Here is an 18900-nt window from a genome sequence, read left to right on the forward strand (position 1 = left end):
GTGAAGAGAGCAGAGGAAGAGAGGGCTGAAATTAGGACACCCATACGCATTCCATGACTCACCGAGCGTTGTTTTGGCTACGTCAGATACAGTAGGGGTACCGGGGTCGAGGGTTCGCGAAACCGAGTCCCAGTGCCGGGCTTGAAGCCACCGTGTCATGTCAACATAAATTGATTGCCACAATTACCAGCCACGCACGTGCTGTTGTGCGCCAGCAGGAATCTGATCGATCAGGCGATAAGGCGATCAGGTGTCGGCGCCTGCGAGCATCAGCATCAGCATCAGCATCAGTATCAGTCCCAGTCTCAGTCTCAAGCTCAGTCTCAGTATCAGTATCTGTCAGTGCTACATGCAGCCTATCTCGCTCCGCGATGCCAATCTGGAATCTGGGAACTGGGGATGGATCCGGAGATCCGGTCATGGAGGTAGAACGGAAGATAGCTGTCGGAGCTATACGGGGAATAAAAAAGGGGGGTTGATTAAGAGGTTAGTAGTAATAACCGTCGAATGATGACGGCAGTGAAAATTCAACGTCAGCCGGCACCCTCAGGACTCCAACAGACCAGGCACATTAATCTTCACGCGTCATTCGAATACAACGTCAATACAAAGCCCTGAAGTTTGTTGCTTTTGGTCAGTCATAATCATAATCGGTCCAAACAACCCTTTACCCTCCCCCACCCCCCACCCTGCCGATCACACATCACTCCTCTTCTGGTAGGCCCATGACCTCGCTCATCACTCTCACTCTCCAACTGTCATTGTCGTTATTCCCACTGCCCATTCCCTCTTTCCCTCTTTCCCTCTTTCCCTCTTCCCTCCATCTCTCTTGGACACTGTTGTAGCATAGAACATATCTTGGCCTTACCTTTATCCTTACATCTTTACATCTTGCCCCACACCCACAGGTCACGGCGCACCCAACCACACACCACACCACACCACACAATGCCATACGTCTCGCCAAAGGACGTGGCACGGGCGCGCGCAGACGCTGCTGTGGCCGACCTCGCATCAAGTATGGAGCAGACCTCGATCGCCTCCACAGAGACCCAGTCCGAGACCGAGCCAAATTCCGAGAGCGAGGCGACCGACACCACTGACGCCGACGCCGACACCGACTCCCTCTCGAGATCACATACACCCGACGCCCCAAGCCTCCTCTTGTGCGGCACAGACAGTTCCAACTCTGTACACACACTCTCATCTGTCGAGGACGAGTTTCAAGTCGACGTCGAGGTTGTCGAGATCGAAGAGGACACGTACTCTCCAGAGATGGCGCAATACCACCGCGACATTATCGCTTTCACCAAGCCTCTGTACGATCGCGCCAAGATGATCCTCGAGCGCAAGATGCGGGTTCACCGGGCACGCGGGGTTGTTTGTTAGAAGAGGTCTTGCATGTTCATTTAATCGCATGATGTATCGTATAGTCACCCATGTTTGCCCAGGATTTTTGAGGCGGGAGGGGTGATGGACGGTGGACGGTGGACGCGCGGCCAAGGTACCGTGGCGGCGATTGCGATGCGTTGTTGATGAGAAGCAGAGGAACGCTACACAGAAGCGCGTCGTGCTCTCGAGATTGTCACACTTGGTGCACATTCTTATCTCAACGCCACTAAGTGGTCCGGGCAAACAAGTAGCCGCCTGCACTTTGAGCCATGAAACTAACTAGCCCTAAACATTTGCCGCTTCCCCTTGTGCCCACCCCATCCCTCCCTCCACATCATCTTCCCAAGTCCCAAGTCGTGGCGACTCGAGCCTCGGTTCATCGTACCCGACGTATCAGAGGACGCGAGTGACGAGTGACGAGTGACGAGTGACGAGCAACCAGCACCGCATGACGATACCCAAGCAAACACATTACAAAGTAACGCCAAGCAACGCCCTCACGTCACGGTGTATCCAACACGCAGACATCGGCGCCACATTGGACGCGTCAGGCAGAGCTGTTCTTCTCACTCCGTCCCTACCGTTCCCACTCCAAACTGCCGTTCCCAAGCCATGTTTACGGCATCGCACTATGACCCCGCTGTCGTGTCGTCATTGTTCAGCCCAAGATTATCCTACATCAACTACCAGAACTGCGTAAAATCGGGATGCACAAGATCGCGCGCCCGCAACAACGCGACGTTACTGGCCATGGTCGTGAACTGATATCAGCATGTCCACCCCTCTTCACGACTTACTCCGTTGCCAACGAACACGCCAGCGCGGCGCATAACTTCCGTGTCGACCATGGGCCGGACTTCCCAATCACGCCAGGCATTGTGCACCTCACTCGCGACATACACCGCCTCCCAGCCATCACTGAGGAGCCAGCGCGCCAATTCATCCGCCCACTCGTCGCTGTCCGTGACAAGATAGATTGCCCGTAGGATGGGATGGTTCTTTCGCATGCGTCGAGCGCGCGCGATCACAGCCGTCGTTTGGGGCGCGCACTTGGCCGCATATAGCCCTGCCCGGGCGGGGGCCAGCATATCAGAGTGAGGAGGGATGTTCTCGTTCCCAGGAAGTGAGGGGAGCTTGTTGAATCCCACGAACAGTCTTGGATTAGCACGCTTGGGGTTGGACATACGCTGACCGGTTGCCGAGATCGCGGCACTTGTCCTCCCATGCGGACGAGTGAGCTTGCAGAGCCAGGAGATGTTTCCATGGCGGTAGCTTTATACCCTTGGCCTCGAGATTGTAGGGCTCAGAACTCGGTGCGAGGACGGGGAGTGCCCGGTTCAGCGCATCCAACACTGGCGCTCCGAACGAGAAGTGCTGCAGTACAGGCGAGTTCACGAGGTCATGGATCATGTCCATCGCCGCGCCGTCGTCCATAAAGTACGCGGGAAAGACATCTCCTCGTATGCGAATACAACCGTCTTCCCCCGCCAACAGTGATGCCAGCTGTTCCAGCCGTGCTCTTCCGCCGGTCTGCAAGTCCAGGTCTCCATTCGGAAATTGGGGGGAGCGGACTGTGTATACCCTTTCGCGCCGGCATACACTACCGTAATATGAGGCCGAGACGGCGCGCGGGAGGTCTGCGAGCTTCTCAAAGCCACTCGTGGCTGTCCTGGTCACTGCACCGAGGGGGATGCGCGTATTGCGCCATGGCCAAGCCCAGGCTTCCAACGTGCCTGCGTTCCGAATCGGCGAGAAGGCAAACGACCTGTTCGAGGAGACTGCAACGTGGTGCTGTAGGAGAGCGTGTTGGAGTTGGCCATGGAGGTCTGGTGTCAGCGCGTGAGGCTAGGAGGGGGTTTTTGGGCGGGGAGGTTCGCGGAGAGGGAAGGAGGCCGTACCTGTTGGAGGAACGTCGAAACTGCCGTCAGCTTCAACAGTGGTCCTACTCACCGCACGTATCGCCCATCCCTTCCCTCCGGGGCAGGTAGCCAGGGGTTGTGCTGCGGCAGCTGGCGTTCCCTCTTCCACTCGTCGGCGTAGGTTGGAGGCAGAGGCGGGCTCGGCCATGCGAGATACGTGAGCCCTAGGAGAAAGAGGATCATGAGCGCGCGCCCACGCATCTGCACGCTCCGGGAGCGGGGGTATGTGCGTGCCTCTGAAAAGGACGGCAGCGTGATACGCATGCTGGATAGAGGGGAACGTGAGCGGAACGCGGGGCACTGCTGGCGGAATGTGTCAGGGCAGTGGATCTTTGGTTACTAGCAATTGGTATGGAGAGATGAGGATGGAGAACGAGAACGAGAACGAAACCGAAGGAGGAGAGCAAGAGAGAAAGCAAGCATCGACGCACACGCGGACCTACTCTACACGTTGGTATTAACGCAGGTCAACGCGACTCGGAACTGACTATTTGACCGAATGGAATGTGCCAAGTCGCACAACCCTACCCAGCAATTCAACAAATTCGTTGGATTGTATTCATAAACCTTGCCCAACTGGGCAAGGCCAAAGCTTGTATTCTATGAGGCCATTTTCTTTTCCAGGGTCCCTTCCAAATGTTTTGCCTAGGCCTCAGTCTTCTCGCCCAGCTTCTCGTACGGCTCCGGCGAGCGGATGACCTCGAGGTTCTCGTCGTCGTCTATGCGGCGCCCAAGGTCGTCGGGCGTGATCAACTCGATGAAGCGCATAAACTCCTCAGCCTCGTCCTGAAACTTGCGGTAGGATATGGCATCATATGGGTCGTCTGGATCGAACGTCAGCGATGAAGCTTGACTTGACATTCCCCTTTGCTGTTACCGACCCCGACCCCGGCTCCCTGATTTCCTTAGCCGGCTGTCTGAATCTGTAGCGTCACTAATGACATCACTGAAATAACCAGTGTTGAGCCAGTCGTGATGCCAGGCCTCCGCACCGACAAGGATGGGCCCTTTGAGTTGGCCGCGTTGCCTGGGTCCCATCGGGAAAAGGCAAGGACGTTGAGGACTGCGGGACCGGTCCGGTCAACGCTAGCATTGTACTGTGGCCCCGGGGGAGTGTTGGGAAGAGCAGATACAGTAGTACAGCACTCTGCTGTTGTTTCGTAAAAACGAGTCCCCCAAGGCCCCCCGCCCCTCAAAGTCGCCATCTGGACTCATTGCGCACCTCGCGACCCACGGTGTCAAACCGGTTTGGACAGGGGGAGCCGCCCAGGTCGCCGTTGCCGAATAAGACCACCGTCCCAAGTGCGTTGTGAATGGTCTGTGGCCCGTCAAGTTGGTCCTCTGAGGATGGGTAGCTCGGGTGAAGTATCTACATCAAGCGTATTTTGGACTTGGCGGGAAGCGACTGTTACACTTTGTAACTGCCTCCGCCGTAGCAAGTGAAGTCTTACGAGCATCTCCAGGATGTCGCTGCGGAGCAGGATGTTGGTGTTGCCTACACGGTATGCGCATAGCCCTAGGCCCTTGCCCACAACATGCCTACAAACAATCTTGTCGGCGGCAGCGCGGCTCAGCCTACCAGTTAGGCGGATGGTGAGAAGCGTTTCTTGTCAAGTAAAGCGCAGAATAGTTTCGAGGATTTTCGGGAAAGGCTGCCGGGTCGATGAACAGGGTGCTCGCTGTAGAAGATTTTGGGGCGGTCATCTGGTGCTCTAGTGAAGTGATGAGTGTTGAGTAAAAGGAGAGCTTGGAGGATCGAGTCGAATATATAGGAGGATTCAGACATTCATACTGACGGCGGCAGTGTTTGGGGTGGACCTTCTAGATGGAGGTCAAGCGGAATCAAACTTATTCCGTTGCATAGACAGAAAACGGCCGCATTTTCGTTTGAGATAATGTTTGGTTCCGACTTGGGCGAGGTCGTCTTGAAGTAATCGTCATCTTCTTCATCCTCCTCTTGGTTACCGACACATGCAAGGGACAATGTTCACATGTACGGCTATGCTCAATTGTACAGTAGTGTCTAGCCCTACGGCATCTCGCTCTGATGAAAAACACAAGCTATCCTCCTTCTCCCTTCCCCCCTTTCCCGTCCTCCACCTCCTGCCCCCACCTTCCTTCCCTCCCACCTTCCTTCCCTCCCACCTTCCCACCTCCCCCGACAACCTCTCCGGCTCCCATCTCGTCTCTGAATCACCTAGACTACGCCGGTCACTGCGGTCCTAACCCCGGATGGTTCCTTACGCGGCCCCAACTCGCTAACAGTGGTCTGCTGATCATCAAAGACGGGGAGCTCGTAATCGCTGGATCGGTACGTGCTTTCGCGTGCGGTGTTGCGCGGCTGATCGAGCTTGGAGTAGGAGCCCTTGTGCCTCCAGCGCTTGATCATCCCGGAGCAGCAGTCGATGGCAACCATAATGGGGAGGGTGAGGCTAAGTGCGGCTGCGGCGAAGACAAAGTAGGTCGCTTTGCCGTACGAGGCGGATGTCGCGCCACCAGCGAGGAGGTCACGCTTCAGCGCTCCAAAGAGGAGTACGTTGAGGCCGAGACAGCCGGCTGCGAGCATGCTCGTCAAGATGCCCAGGAGGCTGGACCAGATGAGCGAAAAGGCCGTCTTGCCTGTGATGGAGGTGAGTGCTCCCAGTCCGGCAAGGGCTGGGGTCAGCGGGGAGGGCGAGTGGGTTATGGGCCAAAGTAGGGGGAGACAGTAGAGAAGACTGTAAACGCATCAGAAGCCAATGCCGCCCCTCCTTCTCTTCCTGTTAGACTCACCACAAGTGATCGCCACGGCCAGCAGCCCGTTGCTCGCCAAGTTGTACCATCCGCGAACAGTCATTCCGTTTTTCTCGGGGAATGTGAGAAGAACTGCCAGTTGCACGTCATACCCGACTGTGCGGCGGCTGCAATAGTCCCCAGCCTCTCCACCAGTCCGGCACCACCCAAATGTTCCGAGGGTAACCGTGTTCCCGTTCCCTTCGACGGTGAGGTATGACCATCCAGTAATGGGGGTTGAGACTGGGGTGAGCGCATTCGTCAGAGACTACCACGTAGTAGGCAGCCCAGACTCACTGGTTGCAAGGAGGAGGAGCGTGAACACGACTGTCAGGATAGACGAGTGGATAAGCTGCACGATTTTGGACCGTTCCCAGCGTGTCATGGTTGATGTAGTAGAAAGGTGTTGCGTGTGGAGTGTAATGGCAAGAAGAGTGCCATGTTATAGCAGATTCCAAGGTCAAAGGTGCGAAACGAGGGTACACATAGGCTGTGCTGTAAGGATCCCAAAGGAGGCTTGTGGGTTCAAAGTGTGTGCTCAGTCCCACTTGACACATCTTTCATACTGCCATTGCTTTGCACTCATCGCCTATAGCGTTTGCGTGACCTTGGTGGCGCGACTGCTTTGTTCGTCCTCGGCAACGCAGCTGTGCGGCCTACGTAGTGGCTAGTGGCTCCGGTATTTGGGGAGCATGAGAGCATGAGGAAGCGAGGTAAATGTATGGATCCATGTTAACTGGAATGCTGTGTATGCTCTCTGATCCCCTCGTCCCAAAATTGTCACACTCCGCATCAACATAAGGGTTTGAGGAACGTTTGACCAGCCAACACCGCCCCCACCGGCTTCCCGTTTTCAGTCAATCCGCTGAAACCGGTTCACTACAAGACAGGTCATATAGCACTGCTTAGGCCCTTTTAGGCCTCGTCCCCACGTCGCTCGGGCGTCTCTCATGAAATCATGAAGGGTGACAAAAATGGAGGGTGGGCGAAGCATGCGCGAACCATACTTCCATACCTGGGAGTAGCGCTTTGCGTCTTGAGCTTGCGCGGAGAGGTGGTGGCGTTCGTAGTAGTGAGTGGTGGCATCAAACGAGATTGCGACCTGCAGTCGTGCCACAGGCATCTGTAGACTCAGCTCCGGTTCTCACATTGCAGCCACGTAGCCCCGACCGCACAGCGCCTCTGCTTATGCGTACACAAATACATATGGAATCCTCCAAGTATACAGACTTAATCTTCTTTCTACCACTGACATGTATCTCTCTCGACATCGCGACATCTAGTAGTCGTCGTCGTCGTCATCGTCGTCGTCGTCGTCCGGAGGAGGAGCCGGCGATGCGTCGCTGTCGACCATCTCATGGCGGCGCGCGGCACCAACGTTAAGCTTGATCTTGGTGCTGACCGCGGCCGGGCCCTTGTACATCGGTGTGCTCGTGCCACTGGCAGCAGGCGTTGTCTCTTCAGTGCCGGCTACGCCCTCCCCAGATGGGAACTTGGGCAGCTCTTCCGCAAGTCGCCTATCGTAGTAACTCTCCATTGCGTCGGCCGCGTTGTAGACCCATGATCCTTCGGTGTTGTACGTCCGCGCGTTCGACCACAGAAGACGCAGGTCAGCCGTGAGCTCGTTCAGGCCGTATGCCGCCTGCGTGAACTTGCGCTTGATCTGCGACATCGCAATCGGCTGCTGGATGATGGAGTAGTAATCGGGGTAGATCTTGCGGTCAACCGGCGATAAGAAATACACGTTCCAATGCTCGCCTGTCCCGTCGTCGACGAGCGTGTTGACCTCCTCGAACAACTTCTTGACCATCTGCCGCTCCTCGGGGCTGCGTGCGTTGGTCGCGGTAATCTTGCGGCGTTTCTGGCGTCAGTTCAGTCGCAGACGCACAAGCTCACCTGTGGTGTCTCGTCTCCCGGACCCGGCGTCGCACTCTTGCTTGGCCGCCCACGCTTCTTCTTGGCGACCCCTTCGGCGGCCTCCGCCTTGAGCGACGTGATGACCGATGACAGAGGCTTGCCCTCGGCCTCGGCCTGTGCGAGTACCTCGTTCTGGCGCTTGCGCTCAGCCTTACGTTCCGCTCTCGCCCGCTTGCGCTGAGCAGCAGAGTCGATGTCATCGTCGCTGTCCTCGAGGGCGTTGATGAACTGGTCGTCTGTGAGACCGTCCGTGTACCGCACATCGGCCTTCGCGCGGCGCCCGCGACCTTGGTCGTCCTGCGAGGCGACCTGCTCTGCCATCTCCTGGCCGATGTCGCGGCGGTAGAACGGCGGGAGCTCCGACTCCTGCATGAGTGGCGGAGGAAGTGGGCCCTTGTTGCCGGCTTCCTTCCAGTCGGCGATCTTGTTCGCAGCGCGTTCATTGTCCATGCGCTGGAAGATCTCGAGTTCGTGATCTCCACGAGCAAGGAGCTCGTTCAGCTCCTCATCGTCGAGCTCGTTCGTTTCCTCTTCCTCCTCGTCCGCAGCTTGCTCGAACGCCTTAGCGATGTATGCCTCGTACTCGGCGTTCGTCGTAATGTCGTCGAATTTACCAGCCTGGATGACTTTGCCGTCGATCTCGAGCTTGGCCTGCGCACGCTGCAACACCAGCTCCTCGACAGTGCCGCTCGAGATGAGACGTAACACGCGCACCTCCTTCTTCTGACCGATACGGTGGGCACGGTCTTGCGCCTGCAAGTCGGCGTGCGGGTTCCAGTCCGTGTCGTAGATGATGACAGTGTCTGCAGACTGCAGGTTGAGACCGAGACCACCCGCACGCGTGGAGAGGATGAAGACCTGGTAGGGAGAGTCGGGGTCGTTGAAGGTTGACAGCAGCTGCTGACGCTCATCGGCCTTAGTGGAACCGTCGAGACGGCAGTACTTCCACCCGCGGTAGTCAAAGTAGTCGGCGATGATGGACATGATCTCCGTCATCTGGAAGAAGATGAGAACTCGATGGCCGGTCGCGAACAGCTTGGGCAGGATGCGGTCGAGTAGCTCGAACTTTCCCGCTGTCCGCACTATCTGCTCGTCGACGTGGTTGCCGGTCGAGAAGTCTTCATCTACCTCGCGGAAAACGAAGGGGTGGTTGCAGATCTTGCGGAGCTGCATGATGGCGTTCTGAAGGTTTGCTTGGCGCCGGGGCTTGCCGGACGACAAGTCGGTCGGGAGAGTCTTGTACTTCTTGACGCTCTCGTACAGCTTCCATTGCAATGCGGACATTTTCGTGTAGATGACCTTTTCGACCTTGTCCGGGAGCTCGGACTCGACGTCCTTCTTGAGACGACGGAGGAGGAAAGGACGCAAGACCTTGTGGAGACGCTTGACGACGAGGAGAGCCTCTTCTTCGTTCATCTCCATCTTCTCCTGGCCACCCGTGTTAGCGAATGGCGCGTTGAACCACTCGTCAAACGACTTGACCGAGTTGAAGATTTTGGGCAGGACGAAGTTGAGCAGCGCCCACAGCTCGGGCAGATTGTTCTGCAGCGGGGTACCGGTGAGAATCAGGCGGTAGCGAGTCGAGTAGTACTCGTTGAGGGTCTGCGAGAGCTTCGACTTGATGTTCTTGAGACGGTGACCCTCGTCGATGATCATGTGCACCCACTTGATCTTGGCGAGGAGTGGGCGCTCCTTGATGATGTACTCGTACGTGGTCAGGCAGACCTGGAAGTCAACCGCCCGAATGCGCGGGTACAGGTCGCGACGGACGGCAGGCGAACCCTTCAAAATGAGAGTGCGCACCGAGGGTGCCCAGCGCTCGAACTCGAGCGTCCAGTTGGTGAGGGTGGATAGAGGAACAATGACGATGAACGGCCCCGCCGAGTGCTTTTTCTCAATGAGGTAGGTGATGAGTGAAATGGTTTGGATGGTCTTGCCGAGACCCATTTCGTCGGCGAGAATACCGTTGAGGCGGTTGTTGTAGAGCGAGATCATCCACTGCAGACCCTTGACTTGGTAGTCCTTAAGCGTGCCGCCCGAGAGGATCGACGCCTGCTTCGTAACCTTCTCCTGGATGCGGTGCGCAACCGCGTAGTAGTCGACCTTGCCCGACTTGCGCTCGGCGTCGTCCTCCTCGCCGTCCTGGCGACGCGCGCCGAACATGGCCTCGGAGGCAGGGCCTTCTTCGACTTCGAAGGGAAGTTGCATAGGTACCTCATCGCGGTGGACAGCATCGTTCTGCTGGTCGACGACAGCAGCAGCGAGCGTCTCCAAGAACTGGTCGGTCTGCTGCAACAGGTGGCCGATACGCGAGTCCTTGGCCTCGCCCAGAAGGGCGAGGTAAGCGTCTTCGTCATCGTTCTTGAGCGCCTTGAGACGCTCCTTGGCGAGACGCTCGACGCGACGCTGCTCCTCTTTCTCGATCTCATTGTGCATGCGCAGGATGGCTTTGCCGAGGCGCTTCATCTTGTCCGCGCCAGAGCCGCGGTTGCTCGTCGAACCCGCATTGATGACGTTCTGGCCGTGATCAATGATCGAATTGATGTACGCGAGGTGGCGCTGTTTGCCGCGTTGTTCACGCTCCGTCCGCTGCCGCCGCTCCGCAGTCTCGGTCGCCAGCGCGTCGCGCAGCGTGTGCGTGCGGAAGCGTCGGAACTGCGAACGGTCGGCGGGGATCTGCGTCGAACCATGCATGGCCCGCACGAGGTCCTCACGCAGCAGGCGCTGCTTACCAAGGAGACGAAGGCTTAGGAGCTCGATGCGGGCCTGCATTCCAAGCTTGGGATCAGGAAGTGATGTCTCGTCCGTGACACCGGGCACGTCAGCCGCACCCGACGTGCCCAGGCCTGTGGTCGAGTCAAGCTCTTCGAGCTCCTTCATGCGCCACGCCATGCGCGTCTCGACGAAGCGATTGCGCTCGTCCATCAGAATATTGTGGTCCAGGCCACGCGGCGCCATGGATGGCACCAGCATCCGCTGCAGCTTCGTCTGCGGGTGGGTAATCTCGTCATCAAACTTGCGGTTTGCGTACACTGAGGGGTGGATGTACGCGTTGTAGGGGTAGATGATAGACGATTGGTCAAACTCCATCGCGTACGGTGCCTCGTTGGGGAGGTTGGCCTCGACGACCACCTCGACCGTCTTGTCCACGACCTTGTTCTCAATAGTGGCTGATGTTGGGGTTACGGGTTGCGTCCCCTGCGCCGCCTGCTGGAGGTACCCCGGGACGGGCTGGTTACGGGCGAGGAGGTGATACGACTGGGCCTGAGAGCGGACCTGCGCGATCTGAGCCGGAGTGAGAGCGACGTGCTGGCCCTGTTGTTGTTGTGCAGCGATGAGCATTGCACGCGGTGGCAACTTACTCGTTGGGCTGGGTGCAGCAGGCACAGCGTCCCCACCTTCGGCCTGAGCCTTTTTCTTCTCGGCCTCCATCTGGATGGCGCGCTGGTGCAAGGTGAGGACCATCATAGAGCGCGCCATCTCGCTCGACGTCTCCCTCGTAAGTCCAGTGGACTGCAGCTCGGCGACACGCTTAGGTCAGCGGATGCATATGCCGCACGCACTTTACGCAGAGTGTGGATGCGCTGAGGGTCCATGTTGAGTAGCATCTGGCGCTTGTTCTCGTCGTCGAGCATCATGTTGACAGGTGGCTGGCCTCCTGGCATGGGTGGACGGATGGGGAAGGAAGCACCGCCAGGCGTGGAAGCCTGTGCTGGGGAGGGGGCTGTTTGTTGATCCATTACCGGCGACGGTGCGGCGTCGGTCATGGCTGGCCCGTTGTTGTTGTTGATGGTATTGCCGGGATGGATGTCGCGCTCGCGTGCGGTGTCAATGATGCGGGGTCGCGAGTTGTAGGAGACGCGGTCGGTTGGTAGTCGGAATCGGTCCGCGCGGGGGTGGAGGGAAGGGGGAAGGGGGAATGGGAAGGTGATTGCGTGGGTGCAAACTCGCATTGTCCCACCAAAACGTGGCTTAGAGAGGGGGAAAAGGGAGCAAATCTCAGCCTAACAGCGGGAACAAATCTTGCAACGGAGATAGTACATAGAGGTCCATGTGGCACTTCCATCTCTCCATCTTCACCACGCTCATAATGCATAGATATCATGATTTGTGTTGAATGCATCTCGATGCCTCAGATATGAGTCGGCTGGAGAGGTTGGAGGTGTTTGGATGATTGATGATGGTTGTGACTCCAGGTGCGTCAGGAACTGAACTGGTACATACCCTTGACCATGACGGACATGTTTACCTCATTTCTCCGGCTGCAATCTCATTCCGCGTCCATCTCTACACCGGGACGTCGCGCGCTCGTGCAGTTCGGTGGCGTCATGTGGTGCCGCAGACGCTGATGTGATTCGAACGCGCTCATGACGTGCACGTGAACATGAACATGCACACGTCAGGCTTTTCCGCTTCAGACTGGGACTTGGGCGTCAGGCTTCCACTCATAACTTCAACTTCGTTATACACTCGTAATACATGTCTAGTTACGTGAAAGTCACTTATCATCTAATGGAGACGACCCGCTAAATGCTCTCGCTTAGTGGCGGACGAGGACACGGCCAGTCTCGCCGTCGACGAGGGGCTGGAAGGTCTTGGGGAAGGCCGGGTTACCCGGCGCGTTGATGTCGGCAGGGACACCAAACGCGAGCATCGCAAGGGGGATCTTCCAGCCCGACGGAACGCCGAGGTTCTTGTTGATCGCCTCGGCGTTGGCAGGGCCGAACTGGCCGTAGTGCTGGAGGTTGCCGCCCATGCCGTGCGAGGCGAGCGCAGTCCAAGCAATGAACTGGGCCATGCCGTTCGAGGTCTGAACCCAGTCCTTGATCGTCCACTGGACAATGGGGAAGTTCTTGACAAAGCCGTCAATCGCGTCCTGGTCCTCGTAGAAGACGATGGTGCCGTAGCCGGCAGAGTACGAGTTCTTGAACTTGTCCTCGTAGACGGGAATCTCCTCCTCCTTGAGGTTGGCCTTGTGGGCCTCCCAGACGGCGTTCCAGAGCGCCTTGTTCTTCTCGCCAGTCACGAGAACAGCGCGCGAGGTCTGCGAGTTGAACGACGAGGGGGTGTACTTGATCGCGTCGGCGACGAGCTGCTCGAGCTGTTCGTTCGTGAGCGTCGACTCGTTGGTGATGTTGTAGTACGAGCGGCGGGCCTGCGGTCAGTCCACTGCTGACAAGATCAGTGAGAGCGCTGTCTGAAGCGAGATCACTTCAGACTTCAGTACTCACCTCGATGGCGTCGGCGAAGGACATGTTAGAGATGGTCATTGTGATTGGAGTGTGGGTGGGTGTGGCTGCTGTAGAGAGTAGTAGAGCGGGTGCTTTGAAGGGAAGTGCTGTGGTTGATGATGTTCAAGATTCGACTAGACTGACCCACTTATACCATATCGACGCCGCGCTCGCCGGCCTCCGGATAAGCCAGACATCCATGATTAGCACATTTTCCCGCGACCCTGCTAACCGCGGCATCGATGCCATCGGATCAATACAGAGGTCTTACGCCCATCGCTGGCTCGAGAAATATTGGTAAGACACCGCGATAGTCCCTGAAGAAGGCGTTGCTCACCCCACAGGTTGTCGCAATGGCTGAAATTTGCTCGGTCTGACGTCAGCCACATACACGTTGAACGCCGCCGATTACGACGGGCTTACTTCATTTTCCCGGACCTCTCAGGTACGGGTGCGCTTGACAGAAATTGTACGGCCCGTACTTCCGCCGGAACTCGGCTGCTTCCGCTTGCCCGAGCCGTGCCCAACGGGGTGACAAAACTCTCCCGCTTCGACAGCCTTGGTCTCGTCATCATCGTTGTCGATGCCTTGCTCCTCCTCGAAGTCGGCCTGGGAACCCGAGGCCATTCCGCAGTCAGTAAGCATCCCATAGAGGCTTGACGCGTCAGCAAATCTTGGTCTCTGCGGGCTTTCCACTCACTCCCTATACACCTTCTTCCGCGACGTCCACTCCTTGCGCCAGCGATCCCAGTCGGCGTCAATCTTGGCCGTGTCCTTCGGGGACATGGGTGCCGCAGCCGATTCCTCGCGGAAGGCCTTGAGTGCGGTGAAGATGAGCTCGTTCTGGCGTCGGTGGACGACAACTCTGCTCCGACTTACCCCAGCTGCAACTTCGCTTATCGCGTCACTGAGCTCCTTGGTCTTCGGTTGCGCCTCGAGTGAAGCGATTTCTCGGCGTCAGCGCGCGATACTGCGGCAGACTCACCAGACTGAAGCAACTTTAACTCCTTGCGGCGCTCATCCAGCGCTGACTTGACCTTCTTGAGCTGGTTGTCAAGCTGTATCATCTCTTCGGGATCGAGGACGGAGAGCTGGGACTGTGGTTGTCAGGGGGGAGGGAAGAAGGGTTGACATGGGACGAAACGCGGGGAAGGAAGGGACAAGCATGCGGACCGCACGCCTCTCGGTGAGGAAGGTTGCGACTTGTACGGTGGACGGAAGGTGCGGATTGCCACCAGGTGACTTGCCTGGTTGTAGACGAAGATCGTCTGCTTGCCGTATGGCTTGAGGGTGAGGGAACCCTTCTCTGCCTGTTAGCTGATCAGACGCTACGACACAACTCACCAGCCAGCGCGTTGAGGGCCTTCTGAGCCTCGGTCTTGGTGACGCGGTTCTTGAGGTTGGCGGACACGTCCGCTAGATGATGAGCACTGCGAGGAAGGTGTGTTTGAGAACGCACTGCTCGCGTACGGGCGGTTGACCTGGGGTGAGCCACTCAACGAACAATTCAGCTCACAGAACGAAGGTAGTCCAGGACCATCTTGGGCTGTTAACTGGCTGTTGGAGACTCACTTTCTCAGCTGCGGAGGTTAGCAGTGGCGGATAAGGCAGAAAGGAAGGCGGACTAACCGTCATCGCCTTTGACGGGCTTCTCCTTTCTGTCTGGCTTGGGTGGCATGATGATAAGATAATGAGTGGTAAGAGTGTAGATGTTTGTGAGTGCGAGTGACGTGAGTTGGAGAATAGTGAGTTGGAGAATAGTTGGAAAGAGTTTGAAAGAGTTAGAGAAGGTAAGGAAGAGTACTTGTGATGTATCTACTCTACAATGTACGCTGTGAGAAAGATGAGCAAGGCATAGGAATGTTGCATGCGGACTGAACCGCTGTATCACCGTACAAGGTGAATTATATGTGAGGGAGCAGGGAGGGATAACGTCCACTGCGGGGTCAATGAGCCTGACAAATTGTACGTGCTGTCCCTGTTGTACCTGACGCACTTTCAACCTTTAGCAGTGGAGTGCCAGATCGTTCACGAGTATCCAGCACGACTCTACAACTCTCAACCACTCTAGCATTGGAAAGTTTTAGACGCCTCTCGACACCACACAGGCGCTCCCATTGCAACTCTGGACAACTTCGTGAACCGCGCACTCGCCCAGACCAGGGTCCCCTTTTTCCACGGCTCGCACGACACATTTCCTCAACATGCCGCCTAAGAAGAACGCCAACAAGGGCGACGACAAGAGTAGGAGCAAGCAAGTGCGCAGGACTGACGCCCAGCCTTCGGTCTTAAGAACAAGAACAAGTCGTCCAAGGTGCAGAAGTATGTGGAGCAGGTGAACAGGCAGCAGGCCGAGGGCGGCAAGAGCAAGGCAGACGTGAGTTGCGAGCGAGAGTTGCGAGCGACATTGGGGAACAAACTGACCACAGATGGCCAAGGCCAAGCAGGCCGAGGACCGAAAGATGGCCAAGGATGCGGCTGAGCAGCGGAAGAAGGCGGAAGCGCAGTTGATGGGCGCCTCCATTCAGCCGCAGAAGGTGCCATTTGGAACGGGTGAGTTGGGTGGCGATTGGAGATGAGGCCCGCTGACAACAGACCCGAAGACTGTGCGTTCACAAGAAGATGTGCCGGAGTATCTACTGACTGCAGATCCTGTGCGCGTACTTCAAGGCAGGCATCTGCCAGAAGGGCTCGAAGTGCAAGTTCTCGCACGACCCGAACGTCGGGCGCAAGGCCGAGAAGATGAACCTGTACGAGGATGCGCGTGAAGCCGACGAGAAGACGGCCGGTGCGTAGCGTCGTTGCGGGGTTCCAGGGCATGGCGCTGACGTCCAGATACCATGGACAACTGGGATGAAGCCAAGCTCAGCGAGGTCGTCGCCCAGAATGGGAGGAAGCAGAAGACTACGACTGACGTGGGTCGACGGTGGTGTTGGGTGCTGACGCGCAGATCGTGTGCAAGCATTTCCTGCAGGCCATCGAAGACAAGAAGTATGGATGGTTGTGAGTAGAACGCAATGCGGTTAGGCTGTGCTGACACTTAGCTGGATCTGTGTACGTCAAGCTCGCATAATCTATAGGGCACAGCTGACCCCAGCCCAACGGCGGCGACACGTGCATGTACCGCCATGCGCTTCCGCCAGGGTTCGTCCTCAAGAAGGACAAGAAGGACGACGAGAAGGACACCATCTCGCTGGAGGACTTTATCGAGGTCGAGGTAAGCTTGAAATCCAACGTGATCTGACCCAAGCGCCACAAGTTGAAGCCTCCCCTCACGCCCGTCACGCCCGAGACGTTCGCTGCGTGGAAGAAGAACCGCTTGGCAAAGAAGGAGGCCGAGGAGGAGGCGGTCAGCAAGGCCAAGATCCAACAGCGTGCGGCCGGCAAGTTGACAGGCATGACGGGCAAGGACCTGTTCGACTTTGGCGGCGAGATATTCGAGGACGAGGACGAGGATGCCCAAGAGGAGGAGTGGGACATTTCGCGGATGCTTGCGCGTTATGTGAGTTGCTGGGATCGCAGGGTTCTGACGCACAGCGGGACGAGGCAGAGAATGGAGACGGCGAGGACGTCGACGGGGTCACAGAGGGTGTGGGCAAGGTCACTGTCAAGGAGTAGAGGTCGGTGTCCATATTGCATCTGCATGCTGCCTGGCGCGTCGCGGGAGTGAGAGGAAGTGGGAGTGTAAGCTTGGGAGAGTGTGAGGTAGGCGGGCGGGCGGGCGTTGGAGGACCGGGTTCAGCGAGCTGCGAGGTTCTAAGTCTTGGCGTCCGAAACTCGGGCCAGGGTGATAAGATCTGGGGGTCAGAGGATCAGAGGAGATGCTTGATTCGTGTTATTACATCAGATTGTTTTGCTGACCCGCGACAAAAGGACCCAGCGTTTGTACCTCATCGAAGCCAAGCCTGCGCCGACGCCTCACCCGCGCGTAATGCAATCCAATCACGCTCGTCCAATTCACTGCGCGGAAGAACGGCTATGGCATGTGGTAGGGGTCAGGTCGCGAGCACAATCCTTGGCTTCTGGGCATATGTAATGTCTTGGCGCCGCATGACCCACTCCCTGTGTTAGCCAACGTTCAGCCACCCAAGCTCGCCAAGTTGGCCCAGCCGCCAAGCAGGGGCCGTTGGGCTATGGGCAGCCACGAATTGGCCGGGATGTGGGCGTGAACACATCCGGACTCCAGAGACCGCAAACACAAAAGCCTGCACTCTGTTCGCACTGCGAACGATCCCCACATTGACCAGCACACCCACATTCACTATGCGCTTCTCGCTCCTCGTTTCCGTTGCTGGTGAGTCCAATCACATTCTCAGAGGCCTTGGTCTCTGGAGAGGAGATTCTCCATCCTTGTTTGGTTGCTGAACCCAGCCCTCTCCGCCGCCGTTTCGGCCTCGCCTGACAAGCGCCAGGATGACAAGTGCGCTGCCCAGTGCAGCTCTGAGCAGAAGCTCTGCACGTTCCGCGAGTCGCCCGACTGCCCAGTCGTGTGCACTGTGAGTTTGCCATGATCACGAGATGGGGCCGAGCGATTGGTGCGAATTGAATCAACATTGCACCGGTCCCATCGGTCCTGGTCCCTGGCCCTTTACCCGTACCAATACCCGTGCCACTCCTCCGCAGCCACTAACCTCAGGCCACCGAGTACAACAAGTGGGTTGCGTGCCACTCGTGTCTCCTGAGCGTGCCCGACGTCGCCCGCGCCGACGAGGTCAAGGGTTTCATCAGCCGTCTTGCCGCCGGATGCCTGTCCACCGGCAACTCCCTCACCGGCGGCCCGACCTCGGCTCTCTCGACCGTCACGGCGTCTGCCGCCGCCAACACCCCCTCCGCCTCGGCCGTCACCCCTTCCGCCTCGGGCAGCGCTGCTCCCTCGAGCTCTGCTTCTGCTGCTTCGGCCTCGGCCTCCGCCCCGGCCGCCACAGGCACCTCGGGAGCGATGGACCGCGCCGTCCCCGTCCTCGCTGGCGTTGCTGGTGCCGCGATCGCTCTTCTTGCCTAAGATCTCGGCCCTGGATTCCGGAGTTACTGCAATCTAATACCGTTCAGAAGTATGGAGTTACTGTAATACCACAACCCTGCGTTTACTTTTCTACTGATGCTACTACACGCTCTCGCAGTGCTCGATGCTCTCCCCATCGTCAGCGTTCTCCCCGGCCGCAGCGAGCTCGCGCTCACGCGCACCAGCGTCGATGCCCTCGTACATGGCAAGAGGGACAAACCATTGCGTGATCTCAAAGTAATGGTCCATTTCCTGCCGTCAGGCTTCACCTTTACGCCACTTACCTCGAGCGTCCGCCCCTTGGTTTCGGGGAAGAGAGACCAGATCGTCGCCGCGTTTCGTGAACCCGCACAGAACAGAGACGAGGAAGTATTTTCAGCCAATATTCTCCAACGCCACGGGCTTACCTGCCCGATCATAAAGTTGGCGATCCAGCACGCCATGGAGGTGCGCACCGTATCCTTGGCACCGATCGGCGTGTTCATGATCTCGACGGGGCTGGGTTAGCTCTCTCTGAAAAGAACTCACTAGGCCCACGACAGAGGACTGATGCACGCACTGACGATCATGTTCCCCAGCTATCCGACTGCGACAAACGCGCGAGCCTGTGTCAGCGTGCCGTGGCCATCCTGGAACATCTTGAAAATGTATGTGTTCCAGATATACA

General features: G+C 57.5%; 10 protein-coding genes across 10 annotated transcripts; 3 read left to right on the plus strand and 7 right to left on the minus strand.

The window, feature by feature from the left end:
• Positions 1-948: 948 nt before the first annotated feature.
• On the plus strand, positions 949-1389 carry CcaverHIS019_0403790 (uncharacterized protein; the record flags this gene model as incomplete). Its single annotated transcript, XM_060600207.1, has 1 exon — positions 949-1389. The coding sequence occupies one exon, from the start codon at positions 949-951 to the stop codon at positions 1387-1389; it is 441 nt and encodes a 146-aa protein (XP_060456824.1).
• A 686-nt stretch (positions 1390-2075) lies between these two features.
• On the minus strand, positions 2076-3575 carry CcaverHIS019_0403800 (uncharacterized protein; the record flags this gene model as incomplete). The annotated part of the gene is made up of 5 exons (XM_060600208.1): positions 2076-2153; positions 2190-2547; positions 2579-3218; positions 3291-3310; positions 3343-3575. 5 exons carry the CDS (start codon positions 3573-3575, stop codon positions 2076-2078), a joined length of 1329 nt encoding a protein of 442 aa, XP_060456825.1.
• Positions 3576-3956: 381 nt separating this feature from the next.
• CcaverHIS019_0403810 (uncharacterized protein) lies at positions 3957-4172 on the minus strand (the record flags this gene model as incomplete). The annotated part of the gene is made up of 1 exon (XM_060600209.1): positions 3957-4172. The coding sequence occupies one exon, from the start codon at positions 4170-4172 to the stop codon at positions 3957-3959; it is 216 nt and encodes a 71-aa protein (XP_060456826.1).
• A 1336-nt stretch (positions 4173-5508) lies between these two features.
• CcaverHIS019_0403820 (uncharacterized protein) lies at positions 5509-6468 on the minus strand (the record flags this gene model as incomplete). The annotated part of the gene is made up of 3 exons (XM_060600210.1): positions 5509-5966; positions 6084-6326; positions 6381-6468. The coding sequence occupies 3 exons, from the start codon at positions 6466-6468 to the stop codon at positions 5509-5511; spliced, it is 789 nt and encodes a 262-aa protein (XP_060456827.1).
• Positions 6469-7362: 894 nt separating this feature from the next.
• On the minus strand, positions 7363-11740 carry snf21 (uncharacterized protein; the record flags this gene model as incomplete). The annotated part of the gene is made up of 3 exons (XM_060600212.1): positions 7363-7944; positions 7980-11531; positions 11564-11740. The coding sequence occupies 3 exons, from the start codon at positions 11738-11740 to the stop codon at positions 7363-7365; spliced, it is 4311 nt and encodes a 1436-aa protein (XP_060456828.1).
• Positions 11741-12540: 800 nt separating this feature from the next.
• On the minus strand, positions 12541-13270 carry HBN1 (uncharacterized protein; the record flags this gene model as incomplete). The annotated part of the gene is made up of 2 exons (XM_060600213.1): positions 12541-13155; positions 13232-13270. The coding sequence occupies 2 exons, from the start codon at positions 13268-13270 to the stop codon at positions 12541-12543; spliced, it is 654 nt and encodes a 217-aa protein (XP_060456829.1).
• A 402-nt stretch (positions 13271-13672) lies between these two features.
• On the minus strand, positions 13673-14909 carry CcaverHIS019_0403850 (uncharacterized protein; the record flags this gene model as incomplete). The annotated part of the gene is made up of 9 exons (XM_060600214.1): positions 13673-13886; positions 13932-14074; positions 14111-14181; positions 14217-14328; positions 14479-14537; positions 14576-14647; positions 14691-14712; positions 14804-14811; positions 14861-14909. The coding sequence occupies 9 exons, from the start codon at positions 14907-14909 to the stop codon at positions 13673-13675; spliced, it is 750 nt and encodes a 249-aa protein (XP_060456830.1).
• Positions 14910-15435: 526 nt separating this feature from the next.
• Positions 15436-16849, plus strand: TMA46 (uncharacterized protein; the record flags this gene model as incomplete). The annotated part of the gene is made up of 11 exons (XM_060600215.1): positions 15436-15475; positions 15511-15608; positions 15661-15784; positions 15827-15837; positions 15881-16019; positions 16067-16146; positions 16182-16234; positions 16276-16285; positions 16329-16448; positions 16482-16733; positions 16769-16849. 11 exons carry the CDS (start codon positions 15436-15438, stop codon positions 16847-16849), a joined length of 1008 nt encoding a protein of 335 aa, XP_060456831.1.
• Positions 16850-17494: 645 nt separating this feature from the next.
• Positions 17495-18233, plus strand: CcaverHIS019_0403870 (uncharacterized protein; the record flags this gene model as incomplete). Its single annotated transcript, XM_060600216.1, has 3 exons — positions 17495-17525; positions 17603-17727; positions 17868-18233. 3 exons carry the CDS (start codon positions 17495-17497, stop codon positions 18231-18233), a joined length of 522 nt encoding a protein of 173 aa, XP_060456832.1.
• A 102-nt stretch (positions 18234-18335) lies between these two features.
• CcaverHIS019_0403880 (uncharacterized protein) lies at positions 18336-18802 on the minus strand (the record flags this gene model as incomplete). The annotated part of the gene is made up of 3 exons (XM_060600217.1): positions 18336-18485; positions 18641-18731; positions 18762-18802. The coding sequence occupies 3 exons, from the start codon at positions 18800-18802 to the stop codon at positions 18336-18338; spliced, it is 282 nt and encodes a 93-aa protein (XP_060456833.1).
• Positions 18803-18900: the final 98 nt, after the last annotated feature.

Source organism: Cutaneotrichosporon cavernicola (assembly GCF_030864355.1).
Source record: "Cutaneotrichosporon cavernicola HIS019 DNA, chromosome: 4".
NCBI classification, from domain to species: domain Eukaryota; kingdom Fungi; phylum Basidiomycota; class Tremellomycetes; order Trichosporonales; family Trichosporonaceae; genus Cutaneotrichosporon; species Cutaneotrichosporon cavernicola.